The 16683-nt window shown below is 42.6% G+C and overlaps 2 protein-coding genes across 2 annotated transcripts in view; both read right to left on the bottom strand.

Moving 5' to 3' along the window:
• Positions 1 to 6294, bottom strand: part of NETO2 (neuropilin and tolloid like 2) — a 29497-nt gene extending 23203 nt beyond the window's left edge. The window contains exon 1 of the mRNA XM_048316676.1: positions 6165 to 6294. Within this exon, the coding sequence (XP_048172633.1) occupies positions 6165 to 6198 (34 nt within the window). The 5' untranslated portion in view covers positions 6199 to 6294. The remainder of the gene's footprint in view (positions 1 to 6164) is intronic.
• Positions 6295 to 13468: 7174 nt separating this feature from the next.
• The window catches only part of ITFG1 (integrin alpha FG-GAP repeat containing 1), a 72122-nt gene continuing 68907 nt past the window's right edge, over positions 13469 to 16683 (bottom strand). The window contains exon 18 of the mRNA XM_048316633.1: positions 13469 to 14012. Coding sequence (XP_048172590.1) covers positions 13953 to 14012 — 60 coding nt within the window. The 3' untranslated portion in view covers positions 13469 to 13952. The remainder of the gene's footprint in view (positions 14013 to 16683) is intronic.

Genomic DNA, 16683 nt, shown 5'->3' with positions numbered 1-16683 from the left:
CATATCCTATCCTATCCTCTGGCCAACATAAATTACATATGTTTTGGTTGCTTTTAAGGACTCTGATCAAGGATTAGTTGCTGCACAAATTCAAAGTGACTGACTGACTGATAGATGGTCTTGTAAAGAACTTGTGCAATTCAGACAGACAGGTAAAGTGTCCAGACACTTTGGATGTCATGCAATTCTGTGTGGATGGTCACCTCCTCTTCTTTCAAAGAGCTTATTAACCGCTTTTGGATTAAAGCCATTTTTAGCTCAGAAACACAAACTGTAAATTTCAAGGAATGAGATTTGTCTCTCTCTTCCTAGCATTCACTATGTTTGTTAATTGACAAAAGGAATTGCATCTGTTGCTGCTATATTTTAGGCTAACAATTCTATTGCTGAGGATGAAAACAGCAGTTTTTGAATCCCAAACATTTTTACAGTTCATAGTCTGTACGCATTCCTTAATCTACTGTGGTCTCAACAGAACATTTGCAGATAGGTAAAATGAGTATCAAGGAGCAGTTAAGGTGGCTGCCTACAACTTATGCTCCAGTGATTTCCTCATACTGGAACATACAGCACGATCACCACAGAATAAAGTACAGAGATGAAGGTGTGCATCAGGCAAGACATATTTTAGCTGGTTTTAAGTCTAACCCAGAGCATGCTAGTGGAGCTGCCAACACATTTTTAATCCTTCTCACAAAAGCTTGATAGCAGAAGTGGGCTTCACCAGCTATTAACAGTGACTTTGGCGCATTCTAAGATCCAAATCTTGTTAGCCATTAGCTGCCAGCAGGATATCTGAATGCACTCAGGTCTGTTCTCAGATATAACAGTTTCATCTCACTCCAGCTGTTTCCAGTAGGGATTCCTTTCTTTAAGATTGCCAGAGGAACAAATTGGGTCTCTATCTCTGCAGAGAAACCAGGTTAACTGATTCAGGAAGTAAGTGCAGTTCTCCCACGTCCCTTTGATAAAAATCATCTCCAGAAAAATTCATGCTTGGATGGATCTGTGACAGAGTCCCCTCTAGGTTTGCTCAGAACATTTAACATTTCTGATCCTGTCCTCTATTAGAAATGTATAAGCAGCTGTGAGCTGCTTCATTTTACCAGTTGCTCCACATCCTGTTACTTATAATCCATCCCTGGGTGTGTCTGCCAGCAAAACTTCTGCCAGAAGAATGATAGCTTTCATTTTTAAAACAGAAACTTTCCTTTTTATATGGAAGAGCCTTTTTTCTCATCTCCAAGCTGTGTGCAGCAAGAGCCTGATGAGAAGCCTGCATGTGCAAACCATATTGATGAGCGGTTTCAAAGACCTTATTAAAATATATACACTGACTTCAAGTTCAGATGATTTCCCTCTAGCTGATAGAGCTGATCCTGCTGCACATGACTATTCTGAATACATCTTTCCCAGAGATAACTTATTCCTAGAGAAATTGGATAGTGATACTTTCAACTTAAAAATCGATCTGATTATACCAGACTTCTTTATCTTCTCTTATTTATTAGCAATATACTATGTTTTTCAGTGGAAATCTTTTCTGGAATGTCTGTTATGCAATTAATATTAAAAGTCCTTTTCTGCTATCTTCTGTCATGTCTGGCAAAAATTTATGTACAATTTTTTCTTTCCCAGCTCCTCACACTCAGTCCCTTAAAAAGAGACTTAACTTCGTGTTCATCAATTTTACCATATGATAAATAAGGAGGTTTTGTGAAATGATTTGTTAACATATTGGCCATCCTTTCCTGCTGCATAGTGGGGTCAGCTTTGTACTAACAGAAAACTGAGTGAAGCACAAAGATAATCTAAAAGAAATATGGATTTTTTAAATTAAAAGTTATCTGCTGATTTTTGTTGTAGAATTTACGCTCCCCCAACTCCCTATCTTGTGGTATTTGAGATGGCAGTTGCCAGTCATATACTGACAGAGGCAGCAAGCTGTTTAAATGTAGCATGCTGTTTAAATTGTCCTATACTGTAAGTGCTTCATTAATTAAAAAACCAAATTGGAGTATATAAGGCAGAAAAGAAGCATGCTTGTTTGCATTGCTAGAACCCCAACTTGAATCCAAGACACTAAAATTTTGCTTCAGTCCAGACCCTAGTGATGGGTTTGTTTTGTATGTAAACTACACATACAAGAGTATGTGCAATTAGCAGCTTTCTTCATTTCTGCAATGAATTAAATTGTGACTTTCTGACAGGTTCATAAATGATAAATAGCTTGTAAAGTTTTACTTCAGGGGTGATTTTTTTCTGTCTAATCTCTCCCTGTGAATTAAACCTTAAGGAAGATGCTGAAAATCTTAACTTTTTCATTATACAGGGATACATAATTCAGTGGCTCCTCAAGCTTCAATCCAGTGTTATTCTGTACACTGGCTACAGCCACATATCTGATTTATACACTGAAATCTGCTATTAATATCAATGTAATTGTAACCAACTTGTTCTGTAAAAATTTTAGTGGTCGTGGTCAACTATGTCTTAGGAAAGGGAGGGAGTTAATGTTTTTCAAGTTATGTTGCAGAGTGCTGCATTTTGAATATTAAATTTGTATGTGTATTAAGAGCAAGGTATAATACACACTACCAAATACTTGCCTTGTTTTTAACACTGCAGTTTTTTGAAACCTGTTCCGCAGTTACTTGAGTTACTTCTGCTGAACTGCTTAGCACTGCAAGGAGTTTGGGGCTTCACTTTTTTTCAGTGCAGCAGAAAAGGTTGCAAGTAGATACTGCTTATTAAGTAAAAAATAATATTCTGACTTCACTTGATACTGCCTTCATTAGGGTCACTGTAGCTTCTACAGTCAGTACTTTGTTTTTGGCTTCAATGAACAAATTATGAAACTATTAGGAGATTTTTTAATTACCTTTTTTCTGCTTGTTTTCAGCTTTTTGTAGCATTATTACACCTTTTGGTTTTGGAAACAGGCAGCCATAATTTCTAGCTTTTGTGTGGAAGGAAGCATTATTTCCTAACACTACTTGTGAGAAATTAACTGTTAAAATCACGCCAAAATGCAAATGGGAAGCCTGAGTAGAATGGCAGAAAGTTAAATCACAGCAGTCCACATTCTTGCAACCTGACAGAGTTGGAAATAATTCTGTAGTCCACTGGAAGGTTGGGAATGTAGCAGTGATTTGTTCTAGCCCTGGCTGCTTGTTGAATTATTGGGTCAGAAGCTTTCTTCTGAATTCTCTTTTTGGCTTTCTAAATTACTCCAATGTATTAACTGAAATAGACCAAAACTAATATACAGGATGGATTTAACTGACGGCTTGTACAGTTTTTTTAAGCAAATAACAGCATATGGAAACGAAAGAGGGAGCATATTTGAAGCATGGGAACAAGCTTTTAGCAAACGCATTTTGGGGGAATACCAGATAAGAGGAAATTCAAAATAGGTATATTTACTTCCTAAGCAGAACAGGGTCATGACTTTATTATGAAAGCAGCTGCTTTTCTCTCTCATGAAGTAGAGAGTTATGGTGCTTTATTGTTGCAGAGCAGTTGCATTTTGCAAGCTGTGCCAGGCTCAGGGAATGATTCTAGTGTGTTTAAGATGTCACTGGGAACTGGAGGCAGGAGGAAAAGGCTTTGTCTTCCAACAGCCCAAATGCAGCAAGCTTTTGGCCTCTGAGAGGTTACAGACCCCACTGAGAAAGCAGGTGGGCATTGGCTGGGCTCAACTTGAGCAAAAGCTGCAGCCACTGCAATCCCAGGGCTGTTGTGCTCCACCAGCGCTACCACTCAGCACTGCTGCCTGGGAGAGCTGGAGGAGAGCAAAGAATCCATGCAGGATGATGGGACTCAGGATGAGACTTTCAAAAGTTTTGCTGAACACTATGGACAGAGACAGAAATAATTACATTAAGATGTTTATTTAAATCAGCCCTTGTTATTAATAGCTGAGGAAGAACAGAAGAATAGTTCTGAACAAGGTTAATATAAGAAACATCAACTGCCACGAAGTATGATGGGCTCTTTTCTGCCATGAGGTAACACAACCACACACAAAATAGAACCTTTGTGGATGACAGAAATGTACACATGTATTCCCTGTTAAGAACAGAAGACTAAACTGTTTCTAAGAAGTATTAAATAAAATATGATTTGTCACGATACACTGAGCTTCATGGTACTTCGTTTATGGTTTAGCAGAACTCCCCCAGTTCTGCACATGAAGCTATTTGTATGGAGGAAAAAAAAATTACTGCCACTGTAGGTAGAGCTTCCATGCAGAATTTAAGATGCAATTTGTAAAACATGGAGGGTTTATTTGCATTTTACTCCCAGCAGTTTCCTTCTGGAACTAAATCTATATGTCCATCTACAGGCATATACTTTTTTGTTTCTGATTAGGTGTAATAATGGGACTGTGTAATGACTTCAAGTGAAGCAGAGATAAAAGGGAGTGTATGATGCTAAGTAATGAAAGGTTGTTTCTGTAGTCATGGCAAGGGATGCATTTAGAATACTAACAGCTTATTGACTAATGGCTTTGTGCAATTTATGGATTATGAGTAATACAAAAAACTTCCTGTAGAGGGACTTTTTGCCCGGACACTAGTGTGATTATAAAAAATGTATAGGTCTGTTCAGTGGAAAACCTGTACAGTCAATTTTGCAGCAATCCCTTATTTCTGAAATGTAATTAAATCTGCATGTGTATAAAGTATTTAAGTAGTAGATACATCAGTTGTAGTTTATGGTTGTTTTATAGTGGCTTGTGATATTTAGATATGTTACTTAAAAGAGGCAGTAGAAAAAAAAAATCTAAATGCCTTGTCTTCCTCATGTAAGCCATATGTTCCTATGTTGTCTAAACTCAGTGGATGGTTAACTATATAGAGAGACAGACATTTATTTAGAACAAGTTATCTTCTGTCTCTCAGTTATTATGCTAATAAATGAAAAATATTTACTGAAATCCTAAGGACATTAAGTCCTTCATGCCAGGAACATGGGATTTTATGGCACATGGAACCATTCTGGATTTAAACCAGACTTCTTTACAACTTTCATACTGTGGGAAGACATCAATGTATACACAACAGTTCTCCACTCTGCAGTAATGCCTTGTTGGCTTCAATAATGCATGCAGTCACACCAACATCTCCTCACAGAATAATTTAAAATAATAATAATCATAAAAAAAATAGACTGGAATCCCCATCAAGTCTGCTATTGCTGAAGAAGATACAGAATGCTAGAAATAATCTCTTGAGGCACAAGGTTAAGTGCCACATCGAGCTTTATTTTCTAACAGAAAACCCTCGCCCATTATCGAGCTGTGTAAGTAATAGCACAGACAAAGAAATGGTCGGATGAGGAGCCTTGCTCGGTTGTTTACCTCCGAACAAAAAACTAAGTTAGAAACAAGATTTAAAAGCCTCAAGAAAAAAAGCACCGGTAAACACCGGTCAGGGTGTAGCTTGTGACTCAGGTGACTGATTTTGTGAAAACCCTACTGAAAACAAATCTTGTTCCCGATAACAAGTGTGATAAGCTGAACAGTGTTGAGCTCGTCAGCAGAGTCCCGAAAGCAAAGAGTATTTTTACTGTGAAAAGACGAGCGTAGGATATTGTCGCTGTGTCTCGGGAATATAAGGGGCACTAGGGTAGAGTCGCTGCTACTGTGACCCACGTTTCTGCAGGCTGCGACCTCCCCCGAACCCGAGGTGTCCCTGCCGCTGGGACCCCCAAACCCGAGGTGCCTGCGCCGCCCGCCCGCGGGACCGGGAGCAGCCCGGGACGGGTGCGGGCCCCCGGCCCGGCCCCGCGCTGGGCTCCGGCAGCGCCCGCCCCGCAGCCCCGAGCCGGCGCCGCAGCGCTGTGTCTCGCGTGGGGCAGAGTGGAGCCGGGGAGCGGTGGCCGCTGGGCAGCGACGCGGGGCCGTGGGGCGGTGCAATGGGGAGGTGCGGGGCGCCGGCAGCTACCCGGGAGGAGTAGCCCCGGCAGCTGCCCGGGAGGAGTAGCCCCGGCAGCAGCAGGGCGGCCGCCCCTGCACAGTCCCCGCGTTCCCCGCTCCGAAGTTTCCGCTGACGCTGGGAGGGCATCGGGGGGCAGCACGGGGCAGCCGAAGGGGGGGCGCCGCCGGGGGTACCGCGGTCCCCTCTCCGGCGGGGCGCTGTGCCGCCCGCGGCTCCTACCTTCCAGCACCGAGCAGAGTTTGTGCAGGGCCATTGTCTCCCGGCGGCGGCGGCGATCAGCGGCGCTCCATGGCCGCGGCGGTGCCCCCCGCGAGGGCGCTGTGCCCGCGGCTACGGCTCGGCCCCCGCCCGCCCGCGGCCATGCCCGGCGCCCCCGCGGGGCGCGCTCAGCCTCCGCCGCCCGAGCGCGGAGCCGCCGCCGCGCTCAGTCCCATTGAGAGCGGGGCGCGGCGGGCTCCGTCGAGGCTGGCCTACCCCGGGGGGCTCCCCGCGCAGCGCTGCAAACGCAGCCCGGCAGCTCCCAGCCCGACTGAAGCGGCTGCTGCTAAATGAAGCTCATTTAAAATGTGAGGGGTGTTTGCCTGGATGAGCTGCTTGTACGCATGTGCCCGCCCCCGACGGAGCCCCGCAAGCAGCCACAGCCACAGCCGCAGCCGGCGGGGCCGCTGTGCTCCTCCCGCTCGGCCGGGCACCGAGGCGGGGGCGACGGCGCTGGGGCAGCAGCTGTCCTCACCCCGTCCCCACGGGGAGCCGGGGCTGGCCCCGTTGAAGCGCCCCACCTCGGTGCCCCGCCGTGCCTCACGCCACAGGCCCATCCTGCCCCCCGTCTGCCGGGGTTTTCCCTTGCGCGGTGCTGGCCGCCCGGAGAGCGTCCCCCGCGGCGGAGGGGGCGAGCCGTGCGGCCCCTCTCCAGGACACGGTAGCTCGGATAAGCCTGAATCCCGGCTGCCCGGCTTTGTTTGGCATCTGAGTGGGTCCCGATGGGGTAAAAGGGACCCGGTTCTTCCCTTGGTCTTCTTTTGCTCCCCTTCGCCCCCTCGCTGGTGGCAGGCAGCCCGCGCGGCTCCGGCAGTGCGGCGTGCCCATCTGCCTGCCTGGCTGCAGTGTGCTCCCTGCAGCTCCGGCGCCGGGAAGAGCCCATCACAGCTAGTGTGCGGCTGTTGTTTGACAGGAGTGACAGATAAAATGGAGCTATTACTTTACAAGAAGTTAATAAAAAGGCGCACTTAGCCTGCTGCCTGCCCTGGCTCCTGTCCCTCTGGTTATCCATCACATCGTGTTAGCTTGTGAGGGGAGATGTTACTTAGGGAAAGGGCCTGAGGTGGAGGCAGGTGGCGGTGTCGGGGGAAGGGCAGGGAGGGAGAGACCCCGGCCAGCAGATCCCGCCGCGGGAAGTCCCGTCCTGACAGACCCCTCCGAGCTGCCGAGGGAGGTGCGTGAGGGCGAGAGCCGCGGCTGTGCCGGACAGCCGGGGGCATGGCCGCGGAAGGGCGTAGTGCCCATAGGTTACGTGTAAAATGATAGCAACACGGTAGTCCCTTAGAGATGCTTTCAAATTTCCCATAGGCTACACGGGTTGAAGAATCGCTGGGCATTTCCTACAGGATGTCTCCTCCCTGGAACTGCCGATCAGGCGAGGCTGAGATCTTTCGCTCAAGCTCCAGAAGTACTGAAACACGGAGGTGTTTAGACCTGTGCACGTTGCAAAGCTTTGCGCAAAGGGCAGGAGCCGTCCGGGCGCCCCCGGCCCGGGCCCGCAGGAGCTGCTGCGGTGCTGCTGTGTCCGGGAGCTGCCTCGGCCCCGCTCCCAGGACGGAGGAGGAGGTCGCGGTCTCCACTTCATTCAGGTCCTGCGCAGACGTGCACGGCTGCACCTCCATGTGCCTCACGCGGAACTCCGCTGTCCGAGCGCAGGCACTTCGTGGCAGCAATTTGGAACCAACCCACTCGCTAGACCCAACAGATTTTGCAAACTGTAAATTATATGCGTAATTGCCACTTGCGAGTCCGTCTGCTTAAGGAGTAGAGCAGCTCAGTAGAGTGTCTAACACGAGCGTGCCAGGTGAAGCTCTGATTTCCTTGTGGTTTAGTGCTGTGTATTCGAATGTTAAATTCTTTCTACAATGTTCAAAGGTCAGCCTATCCTGTTAGAAAAGGTCATTCTCTTGCTTTCAGATTATCTGTTAAATATTTCAGGCGCTTCAAGTCAGTGTGATTGTCAGTGAGGGCGAATTAAATGGAGAAGGCAGCGGAGAGCAGCGGGAGGGAGCGAGCGCGGGGCCCCGCGGGGCTGCGGGGCGGGGGACGGCAGCTCCTCCCGGACCCCCGGCGAGACCTCGCAGCAAAGGTCCTGAGCTTTACTGGGTATTAAAGATCCATTTCAGTGTTGCAAGAAGCTTCATGAAGTATTAAGCTTGATGGTCTGGCAAAATCCCAAGTTACATAATTATATTATTCTACTTACTTGAATTGTCCTTTCAGTTTCAAATAGAGATGATACAGTCCTCCTCAAAGCGTAGTTTTTCCATGAATTATGAAATAGCTGCTACATTCCAGCAGTGGATAAAGCGATTCCTCTGTTCCCCTCTTAACCATGTATTTATAGCTGTGTGATGAAATGTTAAGTTCTGTAGTGAAAACTCCTATACATAAAGAAGTCCTCAATAGGTGTATCTACTTGGCATTATTTTCTTTACTAACAAAAATGTTTACTGTAGTAATGCAAAAAAAATCAAAGACTACTGTATCTGGGCATCATCCACAATTTTTTATCCTCTCTGCAAGTACATAATTAAAATTTGACTGTGCTGTTGTGCAGATTGTTAGGAAACAGGGGGTTGCCTGCTTTTTTTAAATTTTTTTGGAATGCACAGCATAGCTGATGGCAAAATTTGACTTGGATATTTTTATTACTTGTGATGATATAAGAAATGAGAACCGGCCTGATTCTCAGATCTCAGGCTGAATTTGCATTCAAGAGAACTATTTGTGGTCAATTGTCTCTCACCAAAGAGACAGGAGAAAACCTTTGTAATGCCATGTGCTCAGTACAAGTTTGAGTAGCAACTGCAAAGACGCAATCCGCTACAGTCAGTTTAACTGAAGAGCTGAACTTCTGGTTTGTCCATTAGAAGGTTGAACAGAGCTATTACAAACTTGGGGAAGTGAGCAGCTTTTCCATCCTGTTCTCTTTCCAGGGCTGTGTCAAGCTGTCAGCGCGGGAGAGGCAGGGAGTAGCACCAATTTGTAGATTTGGGGCACACTTTGCCACTCTTTACTGCTGTTTTCAGAGACATTTCTCCTGTGGACATCCCTGTTGCTTTGTTTTTGCTGGAGTTCTCATTACAGGTGGTGCTTTCACTGGTGACAGGTCTGAAGACGCTTTCAGTTCCCGTCTCATGAGCCTGCAGAGTGTAGGTTTCCAGGGAGGAAAAAACGCTTTGCCACCGGGTCAAACTGGCAGTAAGCTTGACTTAATTAAACTTGAGTTGGGGAGCCAAGAAAGGTTGAAGACAGCTTTTGGACAGCCAGCTGTGTATTGTTCTGATGCTCTATCGAGTCCTCATGATTATTTTTGAATAGCAGTAGCTCAAGGAAGGCAGTGGGACTCATTCTGATGGAGGTAAACACCTGCCTGAGCAGCTGATGAATGAGTCAGTTACAACAGTGCTCTGCTGCTGCTAAAGGCTTACATTCGTATTATTAGAACTGGGTTTGCCTCCTTCTTAAAACTTCCTTTGATTTGCTGTTCTGTGAGAAGTTTTAACTTTAATGTTACCTAAAATATTTTCTGCTCTTGAGTAGCAAACTGTACAACACAAACAGCCTTAGACCAACAGCTATTTGGACATTATTTTTAAAAGAGGTTGCAAAAATGTAGACATCAACAGTGAATAACTATGAAAGGGGACGAGGAGTTATGTTTTAACTGTTCTGGTACTTGGTTTTGTCAGTACAATTTAGGTGCTTTTGAGAAATCCTAATTTCATTATATTATTTCTAATTAGATAATTATAGAAGGTGCAAGTGCCTCAGTATTGTATTGTAATACAACTGTAATTGTATTACAATATGTAATACATAATCATACATAAGTATGTACTGTTGGCTTTGTTATTTACTACTGAGTAATAAACACTGCAAACTTTTGAATAGTCAGGAAGAAAACTGATAGCCTTCAGAAAGCTTACAGTGCACTTCTCTATTTGCGAGGCAATATAATTAGATCTGACTGTTAGAATATACCTACAAACTTTTTTGGCATATGTTGAAAAATTCATTAATTTCAAAATTAGGTTATAACTGTTATGGAATGTATCATAGATGGGATCACATTTTTCACTGAAGTCAGGAATTATAAAAATAGTGCTGTGTAGCTGATTATTTTCCAAGTGACAGGGAGGCCAATATTACCAGTGCCTCAGGAACTAGATCCTGTCCCCAGAATGGATAGTACGGTTACTAAAGCAGCATAGCAATGTTTTACTCCTCTACTGCTCTTGATTTCTTAACATACTTCTTTGAAAAAACATTTCCCCATTCCTTTAGGATTGGTACTAAGTATTTGCAAAGTATGAGATTATTTTAAGAATAATTTTATTGTCTAAATTTTAAAAAAAATATTTTGGGTATTAATACCTTCAAAACAGAGATAGCTAATGTTTTTACACTGTTGATTATAATATAGCAGAAGCTTATGGATTGACTTCTCCTGCTCTATTTTGGTGTCATTGATTTGAAAGAAGTTATATATATGTATCAATTACAATATATTGGTATCTATTCAGGTATGAATATCAAATACTGGTACAGGCTGGGGATCAATAGGTCAAGAGCAAACCTGCAGAGAAGGACTGGGGCGGGGGGGCAGTAAGGGAGTGGGGACTCTGTCCCTCTGCCCCACGCAGGTGAGACCCCACCTGAAGAGCTGCCCCAGCCCTGGGGCCAGCCCAGGAAGGACCTGGAGCTGCTGGAGCCAGGCCAGAGGAGGCACCAGGATGATCAGAGGGATGGAGCAGCTTTGCTGGGAGGAAAGGCTGAGAGAATTGGGATTGTTCAGCCTGGAGAGGAGAAGGCTTTGAGGTGACCTAATTGTGGCCTTCCAGTGCATGAAAGGAGCCTACAAAGAAACATATACAAGGGATGGAATGACAGGACAAGGGGGAATGGCTTCATATTGGCAGTGAGGAGGTTTAGATTAGGTGTTAGGAATAAATTCTTCCCTTTGAGGGTGGGGGGAGACCCTGGCACAGGTTCCCAGAGAAGCTGTGGATGCCTCATCCCTGGAAGTGTTCAAGGCCAGGCTGAATGGGGCTTGGAGCAACCTGGGAGAGCGGAAGGTGTCCCTGCCCATGGCAGGGGGGCTGGAACTGAATGATCTTTAAAGTTCTTTCCAACCGAAACCATTCTGTGATTCTATAGAAGTCCTGAATTGACTCGGTGCATGTGTAGTGATTACTTCTCAATTAACTGTAGTAAATGTTTTTAATGTCTCTGTTAAGCAGGATGGCCTCAGCACAGGAGGAATATCATACTATATAGAACATGCCTGTTAATCTGCAGCACAAAAGTTGGTTCTTTTGTTGGGGGATTATAGTGCATTAATGATAAATCTGGTAGGAAGATTCAGTCTTAAAGCTTCTCATGGAAAATGAGAACAAAGAAAGATGGTATTTCAACAGCCATCTGTCAGTTGGCCTGTCAACAGTATTTTTATATAGGTGAAATTTCACACCAAGGAAGCTTCCAATAGCATTTCTCACCAGGGCTGTGTTAGAGTGGCTGCAGTTTGAAAATTTATGTAGCTCGAACTATTTCTCACTTCTCAGTTACTGTGACAATCACCTGGAACTACAACTTTCTAATTGATGCTGCTTTCTTAAACTTCCTGGTAGAAGGGCAATAACCTTCCCAAACATATGTTTAATGCTTATAGAAGAGAGAAGCAAAGTACAACATGAAACCTCTGACATCAGGTTTTACAATATTTAATGCCTTAATTCAAAACAGTATGCATAGACTGTGTGAGCCATGCTACAAGTACTTAGAACCTGGGGTAAACTTTATTATATTGTATATAGCGATGCAATGATGCATTACTGAGCATGCAAAATACCTCAGAGCAAAAGATACCAAGTTCATTGTTTCGTACAACAGCTTAAATGTCAGCATGAGGTTATTTTATTCCTAATTGCTTTTTCAAAAAACATAAGGAAGCTAATCTATGTGTATTATATTGTGATAGAGGGCTACAGACAACTTTGCTGCCACAGTGCATTATGCATTTAGCATTATTCTCCAACCATCTGAAAATGACAGGAAAATGTACTGAACTGTGCATCCTCCTAATCATGAAATTGTTCTTTCTTTTGCTGGTGGGAACCAATTCTATCAATGTGGTTTAAAAAGTCCAAAAGCATTAAGTATTTACCTACGAAAAAAACAACTTACCTTTTCATGAGAAAAATTGAAGGTGTACATTAAGGAAATACTCTGTCCTGAATAATAACAGTAATGTGGTATGAGAGTCTCCTCTGCTGGCATCTGATCAGTGCATATTGGAAATACCCAGTGAAACTTCAGAGCTCAGGACACTGCTGCTCTGCCTTTTGGCTTGGTGCTGCTGTATGAATGGGTCAGTGTTCAGCATTGCCATGGTAACCCAGGGTCTGACTGGTACTCAGGGTGGGCACCACTAGCCCAGCTTTGGACCTGCTCCCTCCTGTCTGGGGCTGCACTGCCAGGCACAGGGAGCATTCCAGGCAAGTGCCAGACGTGGGCAGGGACCCACAGCACACGTGAGTGCCTTGAACACCAACACTTTCAGTTTGTTGAGAAAGGATGTTCTAGTTTATCAAATGGTGTAAGAAATGCAAAGTAACTGATGTAAATGCAAAATTAATCATGTAAACTCATGTAAAATAAAAGCATGATTATTCTCAGAGATTCTTCCAGGATCCCAAGTACACTGAGCAACTGTAACTTCATCACCACTTAAAATACTTGAAGTTGAGCGACTCGTCTTCTGTCATTATTACAGCCTTATGAAATTTGGGCATAGCAGTGTACATAGAAAATGTGCATTGATTATTCTGAGTGTCCTATTACACTCTTAATTTAATCTTTGTGTATCTCATCACCTAGCAATACATTTTAGGGTGTCAATTCTCAATCTCTACTCAAAAATGTTTCTTTTAACATCTTGAAAAACAAAACGAAATAAAAAATCCCATACCTTTCTTATGTTAAAAAAATAGTTACTTTCATAATGACTTTGTTCCTTTCTAAAATAAATGTGGTTATAGTTTAATTATAAAAGCAGTTTATGTAATGCTGATACATTTTTATGATTTTAATTTTTTAATGCGTTGTCTTCTCCCTAGAACTAGCACACATAAATACTGCATTTATCCCAGGATGACTGAACTAGCATTACACTGCAGGTTGCTTTTGGTTCCCTACTTCCTAAGTTCTTTAACTATTGCACATATAGATTTAAACAAAGAAAAATACAGAATACTTTAGTTAAGCACCATTTAATACGATCAAAATAATTAACGATTAAGTCATCTGAGAAATTGCACAAGTTTAATTTTCAGAAACCAGGTTGTTTTGCAGGAATGAATAAAGGACAAGACCAATTCAAGTGGTACAAGGTATTCTGCTCGCTGAAATGCTACACTTAATTTACACAGCTTTCTTTCTATGAAATATTACTAAAGAATTGGTACATAAACAATGATACATGCAACTTGATCCCTTTACTAAGAAAAATAAATTTACAGTTCTGTTAAATAAAGGCCAAATTCTATTATATACAGTCTCATAACTGAAAGGCCTTGTGAGACATTCAGGTCTAATTTTAATACTTTCCAAATAAATACCAGATAATGCAACATTTACAAATAACACACCAACAGTACTTTCATGGTAATAATTTAAAAAATCAGAATTTAGTCTTTCAATTAAGCAAATGAGTAGCAGCTCCTTCATAAATATTAAGGCATGTCACATAGCATCAAAATGGAACCGATGAGCCTCCTGTCGCTTCTCTCTGTCATCTGCTTTCTGAAAAATAATAATAAAAAAACACTTTGTGGAATCTAGAGCAATACTTTACAGAAATGAGCCATCAAGTGTCAGAGAACGGTTGATTTTTTTCAAGCCATTTGACAAAAGGCAAAAAAGCTTAGTAAAAGCCCCAACAATTAACTTTTAAATGATATCAGCTTGAAATAGCAATAATCTACGCAAAATTAGCTTCTGCTGTTAATGCTCACTTTTTTAGTATTTATGACCCATTATTTTCTGTTATTTCTAATAATGCTTTTCAGAAGGAATAATTCAAATCTGAAGACTGTTTCCTGGTATGCATTTTGTCTTCATTATAGATATAAGATGAAAGTACTTTGGACTAACTGTAAATGTAATTTATGTTACAGGTACAAAGAACCTCATTTAACAAACATTCTGTTAAATACAACTTTAGAGCAAGATGGCAGTTCAACCAACAATTAACAGCACCAAGTATGTGACAAATGTTCTGTGTTTTTTGTTTGTATTATGAAAATGTGAAGTAGGATGCATTTCCCTGCTTATTTATGCAGAACACACATTGACCTGCTGATAGAGTAAATTGGGTGGTGCTGGGAAAAAAGAAGCATATTTAAATTGTACCTATAATCCATGTCATGTGTAAAAACATGTCCTCTCCCACATGTCTCCTCTTGTGTGCTAAAGCACTTAACAGAGGATGGAAGCATTTCTTCAAGGATTCTTGAACACACAGTGCAAACTTCTTTAGAAAACAGTGCTTTTGTCATGACAGACAGTATGTGTAAATCCCAGCATGAGAGAATTTGGCAAAGCAGACTGAAATGCTTTTTAGCTTGCACAGACCCAACTTCTTTCTTTCTTTTTTGTTTTTTTAAGGAGTAAAATGAAGAGAAGCCTCTCCAGTAGGTGCTGTGTGGGCATTCACATTTGTGTCTCAGTTGATAAAAATACACAATTGTGGCAGAAATCGGTGCCCGTCTTCTGCCATGAGAGCTCGTCATCTGCTTTGGCTCAAGGCCAAAGATTTCCTCATTACACAATGTTTATGTGTGATAGCAACTCCATTGGATTAAATATGGATTTTACTGCATTTTGTAGCAGCAGCGGAGCTGTCAGTGAGGTTTAAGATATATCAGCCTGGCTTTTTTGGCAGGGACTTTATCAGTGTCAGTAGTATTCTGGATGTCAAAAAAGGGGTGGGAAGGGGGGAGTGGCACACTCTTTCCTACACTGAAATGCTTGTCACATTCCGCAAAATTTCATCGTCTCACTTAGAAAACAATTTCCACTCCACTTCTTGTATGCTTCCTGAAAAAATTACTGCTTCAAATTTGACAGTAGCTGATACTCTGCTGGATCCAGCAAACCCTCTCTAGCAGTATTCCATCACTGTGCAGTGTTTCCAAAACCGGCCTCATGACCCCAAAGCAAGTTATCAAGAATGAGAATAAGGACTAATGATGGCTGTAGCAAATGTAGCAAGATGTTATTTGTTGTAAGACGGAGAATGGTGTCAATTCTTCACTTTCTCTTTCATTTGATGTATCAAAACTAAAATCTAGTAACTGAGATTTCAAAGCTTTTTTTTCTTCAATGCATTCAAAATTTCTAAGGCAGGACAGACCAACACCTACCCCTAAATCCTACAGTTATTTCAGTACTCCAATACTTAACTGGCAGATGAGTGTATAAGAACTACTGTGGACAAAGGGCTCCTGTTACTACTTATCTGCAGAGGTCAGAGTACAGGGTTTATTTAAACTGCTGAATAAAACACTGCATCTTACAGACACATTCATCCTCTGGGGGAAAGAAAAATATTTTAAGTGCCAGTTCATTTCCCCTTCCTTTCTTTATTACACGTACTCCAGAGAACTGCAAGGGAAAGTGGCATTTAGCCTGGACAGTATTTTCATGAGAGAATTGCTGAGAGACAGTAAACTAGAACAAGCTTAGAAACAAGGAACTTTGGAGTTTAACTTTACACGTCAGTGATGCACAATACAGCCTTGGTGAACATTCTTACTGGTTCAGTATCTCAACCACTTCTAAAAATTGGGAAGGTAAAAATCCATCAGAAAAGTATAGGAATTAATGCATGTTTATACAGTGGTCTGAAAATACACATAATTTGTCCATATATTTGTGCCTACTTTGTGCTGCAGAGTTGGAAATGAAATTACAATATAACCAACACCACTTAATTCACACACCTGGGGCTTAAAACAGCTCTAAAAGCACTCACTCTGGGCTGAGTCCTTCCTTACACTACAATGCTTGAATTGCTGTATAAAAACTGTTCAGAACGTTGCCATTAGATCTCCATTTCTCCAGACAGAATTAGGCATAGTTAATCCTTCCCCAACTCAAAGTCCAAGTACCTTTACTGCTACTCTTGTTTGCTAAAGATATGTTGGAGAGAGAATTAAACCCAGGCAGTGCCCAGCCCTGAGCTACCAGTAAGCAGTGCTTTCTTGGTACAGCAGAACATGCTAACGACAGCCATCATAAACTTTGTATTTCTTTCCTTTGTGTGTCTTATTCCCAGCTTTATTATTAGTTGGAGACTGTATTTAACATTTTGAAGGGTGAAGATTGACAGACAAATAACATTTAAATATGAAGCATGCACAAAGCTTATCTGAATGTTTAACAAGGTCATTTTATTTCCATGAGCACAAAA

The sequence above is a fragment of the Corvus hawaiiensis genome, chromosome 12 (genome assembly GCF_020740725.1).
Source record: "Corvus hawaiiensis isolate bCorHaw1 chromosome 12, bCorHaw1.pri.cur, whole genome shotgun sequence".
Classification (NCBI taxonomy): Eukaryota; Metazoa; Chordata; class Aves; order Passeriformes; family Corvidae; genus Corvus; species Corvus hawaiiensis.
This window is presented reverse-complemented; position numbering and strand designations above follow the sequence as displayed.